Below are 23,319 nucleotides of genomic sequence, written 5' to 3' on the forward strand. Positions count from 1 at the left end.
CACTTGAGCCAATTTCTCCTCCTGCACTAAATAGCCCGGAATGGCCCATTCCAGACCCCACTACAATGGAGAGCTTTCAGCGCAGGATTTTCCATGACATTCAGTCAAGCCTAAAGGCTGCATATGGATCCCACAGGATAAGTGTATCTCTTTTCATGCCTTTACATGTGTTTATTGCTATTTTCAAAGCAGGCAAGTTCCATCGCACCCCAACAATGTGGATAAGCAAAGATGGGGCCTTTGAAGCTCTAGATACATTTCTAAAAGGCGATTGGACCACCAAGGTGGCAGAACATAAGGGCGATGTAATAAAGTGCTCAGCGGTAATGTCAATGGTAAGATGCAGGTATCAGATAGGCAAGCAAAATCTAACTATGGTGTACCCTATTAGAAGGTGGAAATGCTCGCATGGTGAATGGGAGGCTTTGGACTCTGATCTCTATGCTAGGGAGGAGGTAGAACTTCATATTGAAGTTCACCCAGGAGAGGAGCATACAGTGGTAGTTAATGATGATTGGAATTTTGCTCAGTTGAGAGATCGTATTGTCATGTCCTTTAATGTAAGGAACCAATTCAAGTTTGTTGTTTCTAATCGACCCATGCGTCAAAGGTCAGAGAAACATACACTCTGTGTGTCATTGGAGCCCCCTAGGGTCCTTAGCTTGAAAGACTGTTAAGTTGCAGACTTAGGTAACATTTTGAGTGATTTTGGGCGATAATTTGTAGCGGTGTACTTCTGAATACAAAATTATTGATTGCACCATAGTCCCAATGTCCTCTGTATTTCACTGCAATTTGGATTTTAATTTTGTTAATTTTAAAATTTTTAAGTATGTTCTATAAATTTATTAAACTTTATAGTGGAATGCTTTATAAGAATAGGTTTTGCTCTATAAAGCTCATTTCATTCTTAAGATCTTGCAGTTTCTATTTCCCTTCAATATCCCGCCATGGCTTCAAGCTCTAACTCGCTACGCGCAAAACTTGAGAAAATTGGGCTCTCAACAGGTGCAGGTGAGAACATCGCCATTTTTGAGGGGGTGATCGATATGCAAAAAACTATAGACCTTCATGCAGAGGCTTTTCAAGAGCAGGTCCAGTACATGAATGATGTAGTGGCACAATATGTCGTGCAATTGCCTGAATCCACCACTAAATGGGTTCCAGTGGACTTAATCAGGCATCTGTACCATGGTGACAAGTCGTTCCGATTCAGGCTCAACCGATTTTTGAAAGGGCTTACATCTAGCAATTATAGGGTTGAAGATGATGACACCGTTTATGAATTGCAGGTTGGTAATGTAGGCACCACCTTCCTTTCATGGGATATGACGTTAGCACTGTTTCTGCAAGAAGCCAGGGATACAGAAAAAAAGAAGGGAAAGGCAGTGAAAAAGGAAGTAGCTCTTGTGAAGGAATCCAAAGGCGAGGTGGAAGAGGTTTTCTCAGAAGAAGCTGAAGCGTCCATGGCCTTGGTGCTTCTCCAACAAGGGTCAACTGAGGATGAAGAGCCTCATCGTGACCTCGAAGGGGATGAAATTGTGGAAGAGATCCCTGAGTTGGATGTAACCACTTTGAATCCCATCATCATGGATAACAAGGAATTTCTTTTCCTTGATGACATTTGTAAATCCTTGGGGTTAAGGGAGGATGAGGCCTTAAGCATATTAGCAATTGGGTCTGGTTTCTGCAAAGAAGACACACTTGAGCAACAGACTGCAGGTGTACAGATTGATTTTGATGACCATGATCTTACCAAAGCGCTAGCATTCCAAGGTTATGATACAGAACGTACAATTGAGGAAACTGTTTCCAATGCTCTTGTTGCTATAGAAAATGTAGCAGCAGAGTATGAAAGTGTCCCTCAAGAAGCATTTCAACCACATAAGCGCTTGCATGTAGATACATCAGTTGAGCAGCGTGGAAGCAGTATAGACATATGCAACCCACGCATTAGCCAATGTGATGATGACATTGAGGTGGGTTTAAATCAAAGTTGTGCCTTCATATTTATAAGTGAGTTATTACTAACACCTGATTTTTTTATCTTGTAGAAAGCTTATATTTTTGACAAGTTTGCTGCACGTGGAGGTGGAGTTCGTGTGCAATCCGATGGACGAGACACCTCCCTGATTCATTACCTTCCTAGCCTCTCTCCATCATTTATTCGAGTAATCCATTTAGAGTACTCTGAGGAGGCACAAGCAGAGCTCATCAAGTGTAAAGCTCTAAGTGGGGTTCTCACCGAAGATGGGCTAGCAAATAATGCAAACAAATGTATACTTATTAGCAGGGAGGCAGCCATGTACACATTTGCAGGCAACTACACCGGCCACGTGCTAAGCCACTGTGCCACTTCAATCTCCAAAGGTGTAACCAATCCTATTATTATAGCTAATAGCCTAGGTGAGAAAACCACACAGAGTGATGAAGCTAAAGAAGCTCTCAGAAATCTTCTCAGGAACTTGTAATTTTCTTTCTACGAAATCAATACAAAATGTATACTTTTTTAATTGTAATGTTTCTAAGAAGTCTGAACCATTTCTCTTGTTTATTTGTTGTGTCAGCACTGTGCCCTCTAAACTTTTGGCAGGCATGTGAATGTGTAGGAAATTTCATTGACAATGATCAAATATTTGTTCTTTGAATGTCACTTAACATCAAGCTGAAATCTGGCAGTACAAAATCTGAACATTTTTTAAAAAATCAGAATTTTTTATGTTTTTTGATATTTGTAAGCATATTTTTCATCAAAAAAGTGCACATAATGCTGGATAGAGTCAAAAAATTAAAAAAAAAGGGCTGTGCGTTACGGCGCAAATTTCAGCCTTTCAAATTGCAGGCCAGGCTTAAATTCGCGCCGTAGCGCACAGCCCTTTTTTTGATCATTTTTTCACACAAAAATGCATTGTGTGCACTTTATTTTGATGATTACTCTGCCTAGAACCATAAAAAAAAAGAAAACTGTTGCTTTTTTAAAAAATGTTCTATCTAATGCCAGACTTCACCATGTGATTTTGAGCCCCAAATAACTTTTTTTTTTTGTCCCTGAGCTTTTCTAAGGCCTTATTGAGCTTTAAGCCTTTTTTTCGGACCGAAAATAAATTCAATATAATTTTGTTTCTGCACTATGTAAGGATCCTCTGTTCAATGCCAACAACAATGCCACGTATAACAAGATAATGTTTCACAATCACCTTATCAGTAATATAAATTTTGTTCCTGTTTAACTAAGGCTCTTAATACATGATCAACAGTTTCTCTCATTCAAACAACAGTACAAGAAATGAAATGTCTGCTTTTATAACAGTTGAAACAAATGAATACGTTGGTTAACGAGTCATTGACAATATCTTATAGATTCAAAAAAATATATTACAATGTCGAGATTACAAAAGGCACAAAGGCCGCCACCTAAAAGCTTAATCCTATCCTATAAAGCCTTCCTTATGGAGCGCTTTATCTTGACGTAAACGTAGTGCAAGTGCCATGTCAACAGGCTTTAGGGTCACCCTTTTGGCGTGAGCATGGCACAGCACCGAATCTTGAAACAGAGAGACCAAAATTGTTTCTGACGCCTCTTGGAGGGCCTCCAGTGCCGTACTCTGTACCCGAGTGACCCTGTCACTGTACTTGTCGATGACTTCTTTTACAACTCTTGCAAAGGGGGCCTTCGCCATGATGGGGTCTGTGCTCTTTTGGTACTTTCTGATTTCTCGCAGAGCCACGGTCCCTGGTTTCCATCTTCTCTTCTTGTTGGCTACAGGGGGTGGTGGTGGATGCGACCTCTCTTCCCATGGCTGTCTATCATTTCTAAATTTTTTTCGCCTTTCTTGCTCGGCTGGATCTAGATTTAGTCTTCTCTTACTTGCTTCTGCCTTCTTCTTTTCTTGTTCTTGTTTTAATCTGCGTGCTTCTTGAATTCTTTGTTCCCGTCTTTCCCTCTCCCTTTGCACCTCCTGCTCCAGTCTTTCCCTCTCCCTTTGCTCCTCCTGCTCCAGTCTTTCCCTCTCCCTTTGCTCCTTTACTTGTCGTCGATCCTCCTCTTCCATCTCCACCTCTTGCTGCCTGTTTGCACGTTCCTTCTTTCTCTTGACACGAATCTTTATTCTTTGTTTTTTAGGTGGAGACAGGGGCTGACGCCTCTCAAGTTCCTCATGTAGTGTTTGTGCTAAGAGCCTATCCAGCTCTTCACGATGGCTTATTTCCTCTGCTTCATAGAAGTCAGCAGCCTGTTGAAACTGCTCTTGCTCAATACACAGAAGTGCTTCCTGGTCTTCCTCAAATGCGACCCTTAGCTCCTCTTGTAGCTGCTGAGGGAATAGGGCTTGCTGTTGCTCTCTTCTTCTATGCTCCTCCTCATCAATCTGGCGTTGTTGCTCTTCCAGCACACGCTCCTGCTGCTCAGCCTCTGAGAGAGGTCGGGGGAATGGTGTACGCATGGCTCTAAATGAGCCGGTGTCTCCAGGCTGCTTGGAGACATCCTCAATATTGTCCAGTCCTGAGAACACATCCGGCTGTACATCTTCCTGTCGGGTCTCTACCTCTCTGTCCATGCTTGTATGCTTCTTTTTGATACGTTTTTGCACTTGTTGAAATACCTGTGCCGCGGCTACTGCGTGTATTAAGTTGTGTGCACCAGACGGTACGTTTGGGTTCTCAGTTTTGCGTGCAGTGTGCTTAGTTCTAGCCATCCATTGACTTACACGAGTGAATGAACGTGAAAATGTAATTTTAAAACTCACTTTCACAGGTTTATATAGTTTTTGAAAAAAAACTTATTAATAAAAAAAATCTCGACATTAATAAAAAAAGCTCTAACTTAAAAAAGGTTACAATTTTCTAATATGGAACCCATTTTCGACCCATACGCCTCCGCGCAGCGAACCACTCACGCATCCCATGCACGGCACTTGATGCTTGCCATGCAATTGCTCGTTGCAGATTGACATTTTTTACAACCCTTCGTAGTAATGACACCTGCCCTTTTGGTTTCTGTCGGCGTCGACCTCCCAAACTGCGATAAAACCAATTAAACATCTCATGCAAGGCATTACTTTTTTCCTTACCACCTCCACCATGTCGCGTGTTCTTAAAGTATGCTGCCTTAGCTTGATAATGAGAGCGCTCCATTCCTTGGGTGCTCCAAATTGCCATTGGACCATATTCGTCGAGAAAAAACTGTGCGTGGGCAAATATAATGTACTGCAACAAAGATCATATCAGAATTTTACTATTTGGCGATTAATATCAGTAAATAGATAGAAAGGTAAATACCATATAGTGGGTGATATGTGTTTCTCCCCATGCATCAACCATTTGCTGAGTAAATGTATGTATTGCAGTCTTCAAGTTTGCAATCTCCTCAGCAACAAGTGGAGCCTTTTCTAGCAATTGAATCATTTTGTCAAGTGACTCCCACAGCCTTGCCCGCTTGAGACCAAGCTCTGCATTATTCCCACGATAAGTGGTGCATTCACAAATGGCCTTCCATAATTCATATTTTGTGTGACTATTGTACCCCTCGTAATTTGAGAGAAGGTGTCTTGCTTTGGACCCACCCATGCATATTTTGTTTGGATTATCCTGACCCGGTCCTGACTTTTTAGTATCCTTAGTCAACTTTACAGCACCACCATGAAGCCCCACACTTGAAAGGACATCTTCCAGCTTACTGATGCATTCGTTGCGAAGATGTTCAGGCTCCATATTCCATGCATAATTGATATGTAACTTCAGTAATTTGTCCATTATGCGTAACCTAGCATGAAGCGTGCAAATATGAACACGGGAAAGTGGAATCTCTAATATAGGGCTCCATGAGATATCTTCTTGATCACGATTAGGCGGACAATTGGTATTACAATTCATGATGCCATTAACCCACTGCATAGGTTTCTTTGGATCTTTGTTTTGCGTTGCACTCATTGAAGTTGGTTGTACATTTTTCTTGCCCTTTGCATGAGATTTGGTCGTCTTGGTGGCTGCAACCTTGCCTGAAGCTTTGCCGCGATCAATATACTCTGATTTTGAATGGCAGCAATAAATACATGGAAAAAAAGTATTTGCTCCTAGCTTGCATCCCAGCATACACTTCAATGTCTTTAAATCACCTGCCATGTGCCACTCAACTGTAAATGTTCCTACATCTTCCACATGCAAAGTTTCTCCTTTTGATTGCAATGATATGACATTTGGGATGCCTGTTCGGGTAAGGTACCATCGCAATGTATCATTCGTCTCCTGTGGAAGCTCAAATGCTGCCAACCACCATATATTCTTTTCTGATTGCACTCCATAGTAATCTTTTCCCTGAGATTGACTTCCCTTGTTGGAATTTGAGGCTTGTGCACTACAGTCAAGAAGATTATCATCCTGTTCCATATTTCCTTTGATAGCCCTGTTCATAAGTGTTAGGCTGACTCTTTCTAATTTTCGTCCTTTTACAATTTGACACTCATCAAGCTTTAACACAAACACAGCCTGACCTTGGCACTCCTCAATGCTTAGACCATAATAAGAAATCATAGCTCTTTGAAGGGTCCTTAAATCAATAAAGACATTGTTGTACTTGTTGTATTCAAATACCTTTGTAGTACATACAGGCAGAGCATCCTCCACATGACGGTAGCCACCTAACATGGTCGCAATTTCTGAGTTTGCACTTTTTCTTGCCATGGTTACACTGTATGGAGTTGGTAGCATGGGTCGAAGAAAACCTTTAGCACGATGACCTAGTGTAAACACCCTGTAGATGGCTCATATCCCTTCCTACTGACACCAGCACTATCACATGCATCCATAATCTGTATGGGGCTTACCATATTTTGCAGCTCTCCAGAAATTCTGTTTCGGATTTGCTTAGATATTTTGCATGTGGGATCTTCTAGCAGCTTATATATGTCTGATAACTTAACAACATGTTTCAATATGCCTGCTCTACATTCCTCAGCACCACCACCTTCATATCCCATCATATCCCCAGCAATATCTCTACATGGAACATAAATACAAAATAACATCAATATGTTTCACAAAACAGAAAGGCCTGCAAAACAATGGCAAGAATAGAAGTTACCTTGTTGCTCGTACACGACGTTTTCTTGCTCCACTTAGGATTGCCAAGGTTTCTAGGGACTGACGCTTTCTTTTCCATTGTCGAAAGCCTACTGGAAGCTTCTTCAGGCTTGCAAGATGTCGTTGCTTGTTTCGTGCATCCTGTTTGGCTGCATTCACCTTGTCCCGTTCAGTATCAAAGGCCTGCTTAAGCAAAAAGTTGTTCTGCTGGAGCTCCTGATTCTGAGTTTTCAAGTTGTTCACCACTTCTTCAAGCCTATCAATGTCCTTCTTGTGTTGCTTCTGCAACTCAAGCCATAAGCCTCGGAAATGCAGTCTTGAATGCGATTCCTGAGCTGCAACAAAAGAAAGCCTCCTACAATAGCCAAATAGACCATTAGCTCCATCACCTACATAACTAAGAAATGTAGTGATATTAACAAAATGAGCTGGAGCATTGGTGAGCGGGTCAATAGGGTATATGAATCCATTCGTCCAGAGGTCAATACATTTTCGCCCTTGTGATCGAAGAGTACCCAATGGCACATCGGTCACACCACTTGATTTTGTGCTGCGGATTGTAGCATACTCAGCAGCCAAATCTACATGTAACCTGAACTTTGGTGCTCTGTTAGATATATCTTCAAGTGGCATTTTCTTTAGGGTTAGGCAATGCTGAAAAGAGCTTCTTGTAGAACACAATGCAAGAGTGAGGATAGGGTATTCTGAGGAGAGTGCAATGAAGTTTTGCTGTAAAAAATATTAGAAGGTCATAGATCTTCTGATTAGGTAATAGGAGAAAGGACAAGGAAGATGGCAAGAGGCATAGAAAATGGTAGATTGAGGTTTTGCAGCATAATGCAGTAGAGAGAGAGAGAGAGATGTAGATTGCAGACAGAAGTAGGGGATATGTATGGTAAACAATGCAAGAATGGAAAATGGTAAGCTTTGAAGCTATGGAGGTTGACAGAGGGATTTTCTGCACTTCAATGGGGGAAAGACATGAGAGAGAGAGAGAGAGAGAGAGAGAGAGAGAGAGAGAGAGAGAGAGAGCAGAAAATGATAAAAAGATGAGGCATGGAGGATGAGAGAGTGTGAGATATCTGCATTTGGAAGTTCAGAGGTTATGGAAGCTTACTAATCCGAGATGCAGAGCCATGGCACACCCAAATGTGAGAAAGGGGAAGAGAGAGAGTGGTAGAGAAACGAGGGCGTCTTAGAGAGAGAATGTAGAGAGAGAAAGTGGGGGGGGACCTAAACGTGGAGGGAAGAGAGGAGGGAAGGCTTTCCAGCCATTTTGAATTTGGGGAAACCAAAAAGTTACCCCCATTTTAGCTCAAGCAAATATATATTTGAAAAAATAGAAATTCAAATAATGATTGCATAAAGATCCCCTTGTCAGGCCTAGTCAAAGTATGCTTAGAGTTCTTAAGCAAAAGTACTTAAAAACATAATATGGCAGCTTAAAGGGCCCCCATAGACCTCAACATTCTCCTAATGCCATAGCTTCCGAGGACGGAATCTACATCAGGAAGGGGGGCATGTTAACCCATGGCGAACATTGAGTCGTACTATATTTCACTTCATTAATTTAAATATTCTGAGTCATGGGCCGGGCTTGTCGGCACTATATGTTAAGGATAAAGGGATTGGGTGATCGCCGATGAGAGGCGCACCTTGGATATCAGTAGGATAAGGGTTAGGGTCGACCGGCCATGTATGGGCGCCCAAGTGTGAACGGCCAAGTCACCTATAAGATTCAAATGTAACCCTAAAATCCTTATTCTCATGTGCTGTGAATACAAGAGTGCTCTTGCCTTATCTCTTTGGTTTCCTTCTCCTGCGTTTGTGTGAGAGAGAGAGAGAGAGTGAGAGAGCGATCGAGCACTGTGTAGCGGCACGACGACGGCGGAGAGGCGGTAGAGCGGCGACGGCGGCTCCTCCTTCACGGCTACGACGCGGGAATCCTTCAAGGCGGCGGTTGAGCGGTGAGTGACACACCCTTTGGCATTCTGTTTGAGCTTCCTTCCCTGGTTGTATGCTTGCAGCCATTCATGGCTCGCATACGGTGTCCGGCAAGTCCCCAGCTACGACCTGTGCGGCAAAAGCGCACAAACAATCATGCTCTCAAATGTATTATGTATACCAAGGATCAAGAAGAACTTGTTATCTATCTCTGCCCATTACAAAGGCTGGCTGAGTGGTTCACTTTGTGGATGACAAATGTATTGTTCATGATCACAATGATGGCAATACAATTGTTACTTCTGGTACCTTGTCTCATGGCCTATACATGCTAGATGCATATGAAAGACAAAAGCATGATGTATGTATAGTTTCTACCACAAAGGCAATGGGTGATGCTAAGTTGGAATGCACGCTTTGGTCACTTGAACATTGACAATTTGCTGCATTTGCATAAACATGACATGGTGTATGAGTTGCCACATCTTAAATCCCCTATCAAACATGTTTGTGAGAGCTATATTCTTGAAAAAATGCAATGGGCATCATTTCCTAAAGATAGCTCAATTAGAGTTGTCCAAAAATTATAGCTTATACACATAGTGATATATGTGATCCTATATGAGGACACCATCTATGGGGGGCTACCTCTATTTTGTCACACTCATTGAAATAGTGATATATAGTGATATATGTGGTCCTATGTGAGGACACCATCTATTGGGGGCTACCTCTATTTTATCACACTCATTGATGATTATTCCAAACATACCAATCCATTGAAATAGAAATAAGAGGTTTTTATGTGCTTTAAGCACTTTGTTACTACGATTGAAAATGTTTCTACATGTAAGATTGGTATCCTGCATATTGATCGAGGGGGAAAGTATATGTCTAAGGAGTTTCATGCATACATGGCTGCTCAAGGGATAAAACACCAATGTATTGTGCTTTATATAGCTTAGCAAGATGGTGTAGCTGAATGTAAAATAGGTCTCTCATGGAGATGGCACATTGTATAGTCAAAAGTTAGAAGTTACGTCATGGTTTCTGGCTAGAAGCAGTCATGTGTGCAACATATGTTTTGACCAGGTGTCCTACAAAGGCTTTGCATACAATTATGCCTTTTGAAGCTTGGAATGGTAGAAAGCCCTCTATGGCTCACTTACGTATTTTTTATTGTCTTGCTTATGTACTTTTTCCTGACCAAATTCACAGCAACAAGCTTGACGAGATAAGGTTGTTAAAAGTATTTTTATGGGAAAGTAAAGCTTACCGTCTCTATCATCCTGCCACCAAGCGGATTCTTATGAGTAGAGATGTTGTATTTGTGGAAAATGAAATTCACCCCTTGCTTTTGTGTAAAAAAACAGCAAAATGTATGTTCAGGACATATTCGACACTCTCCTTCCATTGTTCAATGTAGGACACATTGATGTAGAGCATTTGGGCACTCAAGGGAATGCTGAAAATTAGCCCACACAAGTTACAAATCAGCATGTTTTTTAGCCCACAGATCAGCCTATTGATAAAGAAAATGTGGATGATGTAGTTGATGAGGAAAGAAGGAAAATTGAGGAGTCAAAAAGTATACCGAAATGGTTGGTGCAAACACTACATGACATCAAATTGGCTACTCCTTTGCCTAGCAAAACACGTGCAAGTTCTCATCATGCATCTCATGTTGTTGACACATGTCATGTTCTTAATGTGAGTTTATGTGATAAAGAGAAACATGTCTCCTTTGATGAAGCAAAGGAATCAGAACACTGGATGCATCTTGTGCAATCTAAATATGATGCTTTACTCAAAAATGGTACTTGGGACTTGTTTGATTTTCCTCATGGGGGCAAGAAGACCATTGGCACAAAATGGGTTTACAAGCTTAAATGTAAAGCTAACGGTAGTGTTGAGCAATACAAAGCAAGGCTTGTTGCAAAGGGTTACACATAGGAAAAAGGCATTGACTATGGTGAGACCTTTGCACCCACATGTTGTATGACTACCATGGAGTATCATTGCATTTACATCATATAAAGGTTGGAATGTACATCAATTGGACATCAAAACTATTTTTTTGGTTGGAGATTTGCATGAGGAGGTCTATGTATCTTAGCCTCATGGTTTTCTTCAGAAAAGTCAGGAATCAAAAGTATGCAGACTAAAAAAGGCTTGGTATGGTCTTAAGTAGGCTCCTAGAGTATGGTATGAGACAATACATGCATACTTGGTTGCACAAGGTTTTTTCAATAGTCCTACTGACAATACCCTCTACATTAAGAAGACTGGAGATGAACTATTGGTCATCGTGCTGTACGTTGATGGCATGCTGCTCACACACCCTAATGATGCTATCATATTTCAGCTTTTATTAGCTGATTTACAGAGGTCTTTTGAAATGTCATATCTTGGCCCGTTGCACTATTAGTTGGGCATTGACTTCCGCAGCGTAATGATGGCATTGTTATACATAGAGGCATTGTTGAAAAGGCTCAATCTTGGAGACTGTAAACCTGCTGCTACACCTATGGAACCTGTTTTGCGACTTAGTCTCGAAGATGCAGGTGACCCTTTTGATGTTGGCCTGTATCAAGTTGTTAAATGCCTTATCTTCTTATGTAACACCAAACTTGATATTCAGTATGGGGTGACAAAATTTATGCATAGCCTAGGCACAAAGCACTAGTAGTCTATCAAACGGGTGTTCCATTACCTAAAGGGCACTAAGCGTTTTGGGTTGTTTTATCCCTAGGGGAGTAAATCATAGTTACATGCATTACAGACTCAGACTCGGCTAGATGTTATGACGCACGAGTGTCCACGAGTGGTTTTTACTTTCGCCTTGGTGATTCATACATATCATGGCTCAGCAAGAAGCAACCCACTATGGCCACTTTTACCTATGCAGTTGAGTATGGGACAACATTTATAGCTACAGTTGAATATGTTTGGCTTAGACACCTTATTGATTTGGGTATTAGTGAGTCCTTAACCACTACTAGTGCTATGGCAGTTGCAAGGAATCTAGTTTTCATGCTCGCACAAGGCACATTGAGGTGCATTATCATTATGTCAGGGAGAGATGCTCCGCAGAGGAAATCAGCTTGGCTTATGTGCAAACACAGGACAACATGGCAGATTTATTCACGAAGGCTCTCTCACGAGAGAAGTTTGAAGCTTTTTGCAAAGCTTTGAACTTACTTCCCTTTGGGGATTAGTTTGGGCTCCCTCTCACAAACCAAATATCTTGGCACATCTCTGTACTTTTAGTGCCATCTCACCCCTTATTCACATCATGACTCCCAAGGAGAATTTGTAGCCATATTAGTAGTGATGGGACAGTCGGGATCCTTTTTCCCTCTTTAAGAGGTTTTTTCCCCTGTGCTAGTATACACCCATCTTGGGGTATACTTATCATCTTTGTACAGTACACATTCATTATCTATCTATCATCTCATTGTGTGCCCCTTTGAGCTTCTCCACTGTGTGCGTGTGCACGTGCGCATTCCTGAGAATCTTCTTTCTATAGGAGTAGCATGGATGCCCATCAGTGAATTTGAAAGGGAAGGAAAGGGGGTGGAAATCAATGGCTCGAGTTACCAAACAACTAGCTCTACATTATGAGGGCCTCTTTATTAGGAGAAATGGCTCGAGTTACCAACTAGCTCTACATTATGAGGACCTCTTTATTAGGAGAATCTTCTTTCTATAGGAGTAGCATGGATGCCCATCAGGCATGGGCCAAATATGGTCAGGTAGTTAGGAGACAACTTAGGTGGGATTGGCATCATGGAAAATATGTTGTAAGTGTAAAATGATACACCCATATTGGACCACACTAGGGGTAGAGGAAGATTTTCCCACGACACACTATCCACGAGTTGTGATGCCCCAGAGCACTCATACAACCTCCAATGGTTCTAAAAGTTATACCAAGATCATAGATTTCTTGTTTATTCTAGTACTAACCTAGTTAGGGTGGTTGGTTGGTCCCGTTGGACTAAATATAGGGCCTCAATTATCATACAACCACCCCTAGGTAGTATATATAGATGCACTTGACTACTTGCATCATATTCTATCATCAATTTTGAGATATACCTTCACCACTTTGTGCACCCTTCCTTCATATAGTGCATATAGCCTCCATCTCACTATCTTTCCAAAGAGCCAAAAAAACCTCTCACAAGATGCACATGAGTGAAAGGCAATTTTACCAGCAATCTCCATGTTGATTTACATAACGTAGCATTAAGTAGCCAATCCATGTTGTCAACTAGGTAAGATCCTAAATGGACCCTTGATAGGTGATCATCTCAAACATGTTGGATGATACATAATCTTAAATCTTGGAGCCACATTACCCACCTCACCATCATGTAGTTAAGGCTACTTTGTTTATTGGATATAAACAAGATTTTTTCCTCAAGTGATCTAAACTTTGCACTACATAAATCATAGATGAAGGTGACATTTGAAAGTTTTTCAAACATTGGTGTAAGGTTGTAGATTCCATATACCACATTCCCACCTTATACCTGCATTGGTGACATTTGCAAGCTTTTCAAACATTGGTGTAAGGTTGTAGATTCCATATACCACATACCAACAAGCCCAATGACAATCTATAAGCACAACTTACACAGTATTTTCAAATAATCCTAACAAAATAGATCTAACAGTGCTTTGTAGCTTTGTGTAAATTGGCTGATTGATCATTCTAATGACAAGGAGTTGTGCACAAAAATTGGGAGTAATCGGAGTTGATTTTTACAAGATGAGATGCATCTCCTTTGATTTCAGCTCAGGCAACGTGTGTAAAGAACATTCTTAGCAGTTTCTCAGTAAGGGTAATTTCGAAAGTTGCAAGGTTCAAGTTGTTTGCTAAATTGAAATGTGCTAAAAGATTATTAAAGGTACATCCCTACCTTTGGTCCCCTATTTACTTGCCCATGTAATCTTGTATATCCCAAACTTCCCCATACCAAGGCATTAATGAAATTGTAAAATTTTGTTTGGGTTTTGTAGTGCACAAGAGAGTACCAAGATTCTGAGAACACATTTAAGGGCAACATGAATTTGTTTACCTTGGTATGCTTCGATTCAGAGGTAGCTTGGAAATTGGGCAAGTGCATGGTGTTTTTTTTTTTGCTTTTCGGAAATTGTTACATGCTATCCTTAGAACCTGGCTGTGAAATTCAAATGCCCTGTTCACTGCATTACAACACTGATGGTTGAGTGCATGGTGATTTTGGTTTGACACTTTGATACAAATTAATTTTTATTTTTAAAAACTGTCTAGAGATTTCCAAGTGATAAATGTCCAATGTTAGTTTAAGGGCTTAATCATTTGCAATGATTCTTTATCCAATCAATAGTTTGGCTTTAAGTTGAAAAACCATCATGAAAGTCTTATCAGAGTAGAATGTTGAAATCAAAAAGAGATGAAAAATATAAATATATTTTAATTAAAAAAAAGTTAGCCCACTCCTTCAAAATTGAATGTTTACACTCCACCTTTTTAATCCTCCTTTCCCACTCGGGCTTTCTTTTGCAGAGCAAACAACTTTCTGTCTCCCACTTAATAAGCTCTTCATCAACAACAAGGCATGGTGGGTTTGGTCTATCAGTTGACTGGCATGTTTGTGTCGATTTGTTCATAATGGAACAGTCGTGTAATTGATCTTCTGCAATCTTGTGTGTTGTTTGAGGTTGAATGCTAAGAAGACTAGCCCTTATAAATAAAGTGAGTATGGGTTGCAAGAAAGCATTTGAACAAGCAGAATTTTGGAGGTAAGATGAGTAAAGCCTTGTTAGCCCCCCACATACACACACACAAAATCATCTTTTGAAATTTTCTACACATGTACATGTAGGTAGGTGTGTACAAAAAGAAAGTACACTTACATATACAAAGCTTGATCGGTCCTATAACCAGTCAGAAGTCTTTTGAGATACCAAAAGATAAACTTTCACAAGCTCCTGCCCTAAGAGGGCCAGCATGGGACAAAGATTTCCCATTCATGTAAAAGCATCTAATGTGGCAGTGAATTGTTTTCTTACCAGGATCAGCCCATCTACTATGCTAGCAATTGTCCAAAGCTAAGAGATTGGGCATCCGCCGAGAAGGAGAAAATAAAATCAACGATCTATGTAATATAGTCCATTGCCATCGTGTTAATCAAAGCCCTTGAATCCCTCTTTCTAAAGCAGAAAATGCCAGAGATATTGACACCTCTGCTGTCAGAATGGACTCGCAGAGATGATGTGTGAACTGATGTGCCATTGCCTGCTTTTTTTTTCCCTCCCCCACATTGTTTAGGCTAGGGCTTCCATCCTGGTTAGCCATGCCTCCTGTGTATCGTGTTCTCAAAACCTAACTTGAAGTGGAGCCCTTAATGAGGTAATCAAGCCTGAGTCATCTCAAATCCAACTCAAGCGGACAAGAACTTTAAAAGGACCTAAAAAAGGAGCAAACCAGAAAATCTTCACCATCAGGATCCGCCCATCTTTCCAGCCCAGCCACAGATCTTGGATCTCAGATGGTAGCATGGACCCACACCTGATTATGATGAGACCATAAATGTAACAATGACCTTGATCTTGTGAAGACCCACATGGACAACTCCATTGTCTGCTATTTTATGGAGGCTGACCAGACTATTTTTCTTCTCCCTTATCCTCAGCCACAACCTAAGCACAAGTATATACAAGATCCATGAAATTGAGAAACAAGCAAGGCAATCAGAAGGTAAAATAAACTTTTGTCACAAATGGGAAGAACATAAAAACCAGAAAGCTGTTACAAACAAATTAAAATAAATAATTATCAAAGTCACATGGTTGTTTGGTTCGATTCACAAAAAAACACAAAGTCCTTCATGCTGCTTAGACCAGGGGCATGTTCTCCAGAGCATCAGAGGAGAAAATATCTAAAGGTGCATTCACACTGTCCATAGAAATCTTACGAGCCCTTGGTTTTGGGGTTGCCCCGGCCATGTTCATCAAGTTATGGTCAAGGTACACAACTACAACACTGATATCATCATGGAAATAACGCCTGACACCTGGCTCGATCTTCTTAAGATCTGAATAACGCATCTCGCGCTTTTTGGCTGCCTGCTGAAGAGCAGCTCTGACTAGCCTTTTAGCAATACCCTGATAAGAGCAGCAAAATATCACTCAGAAGGCTAAAATATTTATTAACGAAAGCACAAAAAATAAGTAAAGCTGGTGGCACAACATTCCCCACCCATGGCAGAGTTGGACAGGCAAGATTGTCTGTCCATCCCTGACACTGGACAGTCAGCCTGAATGGGAAACCACAAGCCACCTGGATGTGTGTAACCAGCCTAGAAACAAACAAGACGAGAGGAAATATCATACATTTCGCGGGCCTCTCTGCACCATATCAACGGCTTCTTGGTCTGTAATGTGTTCCCACAATCCATCTGATGCAAAAATCAAAAAGCGATCCTCCGACGCAAGCATCTTCTCATGCAGAGATGGTTCTGCCGACAAGACGGGCTTCTTCAAAGACATGGCTAGCCCAACATGAGAGAAATACGGATCTTTATTGTACTCTGGCTTCTTTAAATATACGTCCCCAATTGACCTGGAAACCTGCATGCCATTACATGAATTAGTGTGAAATGGAACCTATAGAGCAAGTGCACTTCACAGGTTAGGATTTGAGCCCACCTGGATGATGCCTTTCACCCGCCAAACCCCCTGTTTGAGCACGACTATGTGTGAATCATCTGGATGTTGCGCTTTGAGCTCCTCACGCACCTCCACATTGCCAGCATTGTGCTCCTGTGACAGCCTCACTGCCACCACTTTGCCTCGCCTTACGGTTCCCAAAACAACCCTCGAATCTCCAAGGTTGGCCACGTACAGATTGTTCCCACTTATCACCCCTACAAGGCAGCAAGATCCAACTGAAGCTATTCGAGGTTTGGACCGCCAGTTTTTATCCACTAAACCCAAAAACTCTTCCTCTGTCGCACTGAATGCTTGCTTCAGAACTTTGGCTGACATGCCCCCTAATTCCTTTGCAAAACCTGGGAAAGTTGTTTCTGTTCAGGCACCATCACCCATGTACGCCTTGACATGTAGACAGCATAAGCAACACATAACAGTATCTTACCTTCAATTTTTGGAAACAGACGATTTGTGATGAAGCGAGAGGCCTCCGGCCCTCCATGACCATCATATACACCAATGAGGGTGCCATAAGGCCCTACCTTGACCTGACTTTGATCCTCTAATAGCTGGTTTGCCTGTACAACAGCTATGGAAAAGTCTACAGTTGCATACTGTGTGAGATCTTTGTGCCAAAGAAGAGCATCCTGCTGGCCCTCAACTACCTCAACTCCAGATTGGAGGTAGCGCTCCACTGGCTTCCAGCAAGCTGCCAACATGCTCGTCATTGCAAGTCAAGGATAAAAGGTGAAGTCAGTACTCACAGTCTCCCCCTGTCAAAGGTTGTATTCCCAACTCACTGAATCAAAAAAACGTGCCACACTCAGACGATCTGCTCTCTCTGTCAATGGCTGAATGCCTGCAATATCTTAGCTGGGATTGAGGGGCCGTCCTCGGGGAAAGATCAAGTTCTGATCAGCCAACAACATATGAGTGCCTGCAGTTCCTTCGCCTTTTCTTTCTTTAGAGATGAAAACTCTCGTGCAGATCATCTGACCTCTTGTGAGGCAGAGGATGAGTAAGCGGAAAGCCCAGAAGGGAGAGGGGGGGAGAAAGGGCTGCGAGATTCTTGAGGTTTAGAAGATGGAGATAATGGTAAGATTTGCAGATAAGAGATAAGAATGCCTTCTTCCAGTCTTTGAAAACTGGGAAAACAGGGTGAAGTAGGGAGTTCTGCTGTATTGGGCAATCTAGGCAGATGGGAGGGCAGCAGTAAAAGATGAAAAGGCAGACAAAAGAACAGAGGGAGGAGGTTGGTGGTGACCAAGCTAGGCACACAGATGAAGACGAAGAGACAACTTTGAAAGAAGGGAGGCGAAGGGACAGAATGAAAAATGGAAGTTTCGCTGCAGAGAAATCAAGGGAAGAATGGAAAAAGCTTCTTGTCTGCAGCAATGGCAGAAGAGCTTCCTGTTTGCAGCGGTGAAGGTCAAGATGAAATTGAAGCGGAAGATTAAGACTAATATGAGGGCCACAGCCAGCCGAGTGACAAAGAACGCGTTTCCGTCTTAACAACCCCCACCCAGTCTTACCAACAAACACACGCACACACAAAAGCACCGACTTACGCTGTAAAGACCCTAGCTCACGGTAAGCACCCTACCATGGCTATGGCTTGGGCTTTTCTTCCGCTCACTGAAGAAAGCAGCCGCAAACCCTAGCAAAGGAGACCGCTGAGCTTTCCTAGATCCTAATGTATATTTAGCTTTCAGATCGTGGACCACGGCTACGATGAATGCCGGCCTTTCCTGCTCAGAAACAGAACAAAACCCTAGCTTCAAGTCATGGCCAGGCAAGAACAGTAGCACAGAGAAATAAAACGCACTCTTGAGATGATGGCAAGGCTACGCGACTTCACCTTCTGCAAGCTGAATCATGTCAGACAAAGAAAAAGAAAAGCAGGCCATACCTGCTGCTACGGATTTGCAAGGTCGACTGTGCGGCTGATGCTGATGCTGCTGCTTTTAAGGAAAGCCGTAAAAGAACGTGGACATGGAGAGCAGCGATGGCGGCTGGGAGAATTTGTTTGCTTGCAGGAAATGGCGATGGAGGGGGATAATGACGAGGATGATGAAGACGAGGGAGGGGAGGGAGAGTAACCCACCACCACCACCATAAGCAGGCCACCGACGAAGTGGGCAGTCCTAAGAAGAGGGCGCACGCGCTTCAAATCGGCTACAGTTGGGTCAGGGTGAGGCTACAGTTGTGAGGGTGAGGGCTACCTTTGGCTAAACCCATCTCTGCAAGCAAGGAAGCAAGCCGGCCATGCTTTTCTTGCATTTGACTTGGCTTTCCCCACACCTTTTGTGCTTAATTAGCTCCCTTATTCTCCTAATCGTGCTTCCCTTGTCCTCCAAGTCTTCTTTGAAAAATCATATACACCTAGAATTTGCGCTCCAAGACAACTTTCTATCCTTGTCATGTCCTTCCTGGGTATTGTTTCCGTGAGATAGAAAGCAGCAGGAGGTCTAGAGAGAGAACCGAGGTCCATGCCGTTTTTCTAGAGAGAGAAAAGAGGTCCATGCCCTTCTTTTCTCTTCTATGATTATCAAAACTAGTCGCCTTACCCGCGCTTCACACATCTCCTCGAACTTCAAATTCTACCCCAACCTCCTCCTCCTCTTCCAGAATCTCCAAATTCATGCCATGTGACAGCTTTGTGAAACTCTTCTTTTATATATTCTAAGTTCAACATGATCATCATCTATAATAGGAAACTAGTCGCCTTACCCGTGCTTCACACGTCTCCTTGAACTTCAAATTTTACCCCAACCTCCTTCTCCTCTTCCATAACCTCCAAGTTGCAGCTTTGTTAAACTCTTCCTTTATATAATATATATAGAGATATAATATATAAAAAGGAGATGTTTTCGTTCTCTCCATAAAATCCCACACTTGTTTCTCTCTTCAGCTGGAAATTTGGAAGAACAACATCAACAACCACACACCTATGTGTGCCATCGCTTGCACAGGGATAAATCAAACCCTTAATCTCGCAACTCTACTTCTAACTTTTTCAAAAAGTATGGCTACTCTATTCAAATTTCCGGCTTGATGAAAAAACGAGGTGGAAATGTGTATGTTTCCTAAAAAGGTTTTTTCCCAAACGCTGCTTGTCGGAGTCTAGGAATCGAGGCTAATGCGAGGGAGATACAATGTTTGAAATGCACCACAAGAGGGTAGTTTTCCTTTCACATACAAAGAGAGATTGATCATTGACCAAGCCTTATGAGATAGATGCATTAAATAATGAGCTGCCTAAGGTTCTTAGTATGAACCTTAGCAACCCTCTTACTACACCATAAGCACAACTCTACCCCACTATACCCTCGCACTTTTGTGTGTGTGCGTGCTACGTGTGTGTGTGTGTACACACACACACATACACGCATGTGCACACACACACACACATGCGTGCAAACTCTTTGAAACCAAGAGTTGCCACACTGCCCAGGATGTGTCTGATACCACACCACATGAGAGTCTTGGTAGTTGCCACACTGCCCAGGATGTGTCTGATACCACACCACATGAGAGTCTTGGTAGTTGACCAACAAATGTGCCCACCATGCTCCTTCTACGAGGGCCGCTCTAGCACCCCTAGAGTCACACACATCCGCATATGGGCCTGTGGAGACTCTGGCATGGTAAGGAAGGTCCCACTATACCTAACTAGCCCTCCATCTTCCACAAAAGACAAGTTTGGGAAAGTTGAAGATAGGAGGTATATACCATTTTATCTTCCCACCACCTTTACATGTGGGATTACTTGGTATCCTTTTTCCCACCTTGCAATCCCCACCACTACCTATGGAAGAGTTGCACCTCCAACACCCCTCTCCAACTGAGTATGGAGGGAAGTGGTTCATGACCATGAACTGAGAAGGCTGTGATACCATCTTGGAAACCAAGCTTTGACACACCGCCCATGATGTGTCTGATACCACACCATGTGAGAGCTCGGAGGTTGGCCAACAAATGTGCCGTCACAAAAGACAAGCTTGGGTTAGGAGGGGTCCCTTTGGACTATATATATACCTTTTCAACTTCCACACTGGCTTGGGGTAGTTGAAGTCAAGAGGGGTCCCTTTGGACTATATATATACCTTTTCAACTTCCACACTGGCTTGGGGTAGTTGAAGTCAAGAGGGGTCCCTTTGGACTATATACACCTTTTTATCTTCCACATTGCCTTTGCATGAGGGATTACTTGGCATCCCTTTTCCCATCTTGCAATCCCCACTACCATGCGAGATTTGCACCTCCAATAGCCCTCTCCAATTGAGCATGGAGGGAAGTGGCCCGAGACCATGAGCTAGGACTCTGATACCATCTTGGAAACTAAGAGTTGCCACATTGCCCTGATACCACACCACGTGAGAGCTTGGCATGCTAGCCAACAAATGTGCCCCCAGCTTTCCTCTTTTGCGAGGGCCACTAGCACATGAGAGCTTGGTAGCTAGCAAACAAATGTGCCTAGCATGCCCCTTATGCAAGAACTACTAGCACCCTTGGAGTCACACATATCCGCATGGGCCTAGAAAAGCTTTGGCATGCTTAGGCAGATCCCCACTTTGCTTAACCAGCCCTCTTGTCTTCCACAAAAGACAAGCTTGGGGGAGTTGAAAATAGGAGGTGTCCCTGTGGCCTATGTATACCCTTTCATCATCCACACTGTCTTTGTATGTGGAATTACTTGGCATCCATTTTCCCATCTTGCAATCCCCACTACCCATGTGTGATACCTCCAACACATGCATACACATACATATATATAGACATACATTCATACACGCACACATATATAGAGACATGCACACACACACATATATAGAGACGCTCACAAACACACGCATGCGCACACACACACACACACACGCACTTTTCAGGGGAGGGGATGCATGGTGTAGTGGGGCAAGCTACATGGGTGAACGGGTGTTGAGTGGAGGTGCTACATAGTATAGTTGTGATGATGGTGTTGTAAGAGGGTTGCAAAGGTTCATATTAAGAACCTTTGGGTAGCTCATTATTTAATGCATCTCTCTCTCTCTCTCTCTCTCTCTCTCTCTCTCTCTCTCTCTCTCTCTCTCTCACACACACACACACACACACACACACAAGAGGGAGAGGAGCAAACCTAAGAGGGGAATTAGGAGGGAGAGACCTTTGTAAGCCACCTACCAAGTCAAAGGATAGGCAAATCTCCAATGCCACCTAAAACCATAGCTTAATTTTAAAATATATAACAATGTTTTTAGCACACCTTCGCTTCTACATGATTGATGCCACTTGTTGTACAATTGGGTGCATATATTATGTGTATAAATGGATAAACATCTAGCCTTGACTTGGATAAACTAGTTAGAAATTACTTCTAGCCCTAATGTTAAGCTATCTATAACGGTCTATTATTCACATAGCCACATGGATGTGCTTGATGGCAAGTTATTATACTTCAACTTATATAGCTTTGCCCTCAAGGGTTCAATTAAGACCCATGGGCATAGTTGCATTGCATCCAACAAAGCATGTTTAGAAGGAGTGTGTGTCTCCCATATCTAAAACCAGTTGTTGGCACATCTTCGCTCCTAAATGATTGATGCCACTTGTTTTACAATTGGGTGCATATATTATGTGTATAAGATGGATAAACATCTAGCCCTAACTTGGATAAACTAGTTAGAAATCACTTCTAGCCCTAATGTTAAGTTATCTAGAATAGTCTATTATTCCCATAGCCACATGGATGTGCTTGATGGCAAGTCAATTAAAACCCATGGGCATAGTTGCATTGCATCCAATAAAGCATGTTTAGAAGGTGTGTCACCCATATTTGCATTGGGACAAGATGCTAAAGCCTTGGCAATTAGCATCCGTTTTCACACTTACTGCATTAGAGGGAAAAATATGGGGCCATAAATTCCTACATAGTTGGGCATTATGTGATCAGAGCCTTGGATAACATCCCAATAGGTACGGATGTTTCCATCTAGCCTTGATTTCTTTCAATGGTATTGGTTAGCACACAGTTTGAGAGGACTTTTATGGGGAGCTTTTTCATTTATAGTTTAGGCTATTGCCATAATCATGACGCATGAGATGTTGGAGTTTATAAACATGCATGAAGTATTGTAACTTATAACCATGCTACATGAGGGCCAACTTAACTTCGTAACCTTTAATTCAAGGTATACCAAGTGGTAGATCACCTACAAACCATAGCATGGCCACCCCAACTTCTCATACCTATTTTAACCTCTTTCTTTGATAAGAGATTGCAATAAACTCTCACTAGCTACAAAGGCATTCTTGGCTAGTGAGTAACTTGCGCGGTGACTTTAGCCTCTAGAAGGAACAAGCACAAATTGTCAAAAGTAACCTTCACAAGGGTGAAGGATAACTTCTCATTCAGCACCACAACTAAGTTGAGCAAGTTAAAAGACTACATTCTATTTATAAAAACACTAAAATGGTTATAGTAAAATAGCCACTTCATAAAATAAAAAATTTGAACAACAAAGACTTAAGTGATAACATCATGCTTGATGTGTGGTAAACTTTTTATTTTCCAAATTTAGAGCAAGATCTCCTAAA

General features: G+C 42.2%; 1 protein-coding gene across 2 annotated transcripts; it reads right to left on the bottom strand.

The window, feature by feature from the left end:
• Positions 1 to 15,820: 15,820 nt before the first annotated feature.
• On the bottom strand, positions 15,821 to 18,992 carry LOC147641692 (putative protein phosphatase 2C 78). 2 transcript variants are annotated; one of them, XM_086798412.1, is made up of 6 exons: positions 18,701 to 18,734; positions 18,635 to 18,670; positions 17,171 to 17,434; positions 16,723 to 17,084; positions 16,408 to 16,644; positions 15,821 to 16,179 (listed from the first exon to the last, which is right to left on the bottom strand). In XM_086798412.1, exons 1-6 carry the CDS (start codon positions 18,717 to 18,719, stop codon positions 15,910 to 15,912), a joined length of 1,188 nt encoding a protein of 395 aa, XP_086654538.1. In that variant the 5' UTR covers positions 18,720 to 18,734; the 3' UTR covers positions 15,821 to 15,909. The 2 variants fall into 2 exon arrangements, with proteins under 2 accessions (XP_086654538.1, XP_086654547.1); XM_086798421.1 differs by having other exon boundaries at positions 17,171 to 18,473; positions 18,635 to 18,992.
• Positions 18,993 to 23,319: the final 4,327 nt, after the last annotated feature.

This window comes from Cibotium barometz, chromosome 1 (assembly GCF_041138505.1).
Source record: "Cibotium barometz isolate CiBa-2024 chromosome 1, ASM4113850v1, whole genome shotgun sequence".
In the NCBI taxonomy this organism is placed as follows: Eukaryota; Viridiplantae; Streptophyta; class Polypodiopsida; order Cyatheales; family Cibotiaceae; genus Cibotium; species Cibotium barometz.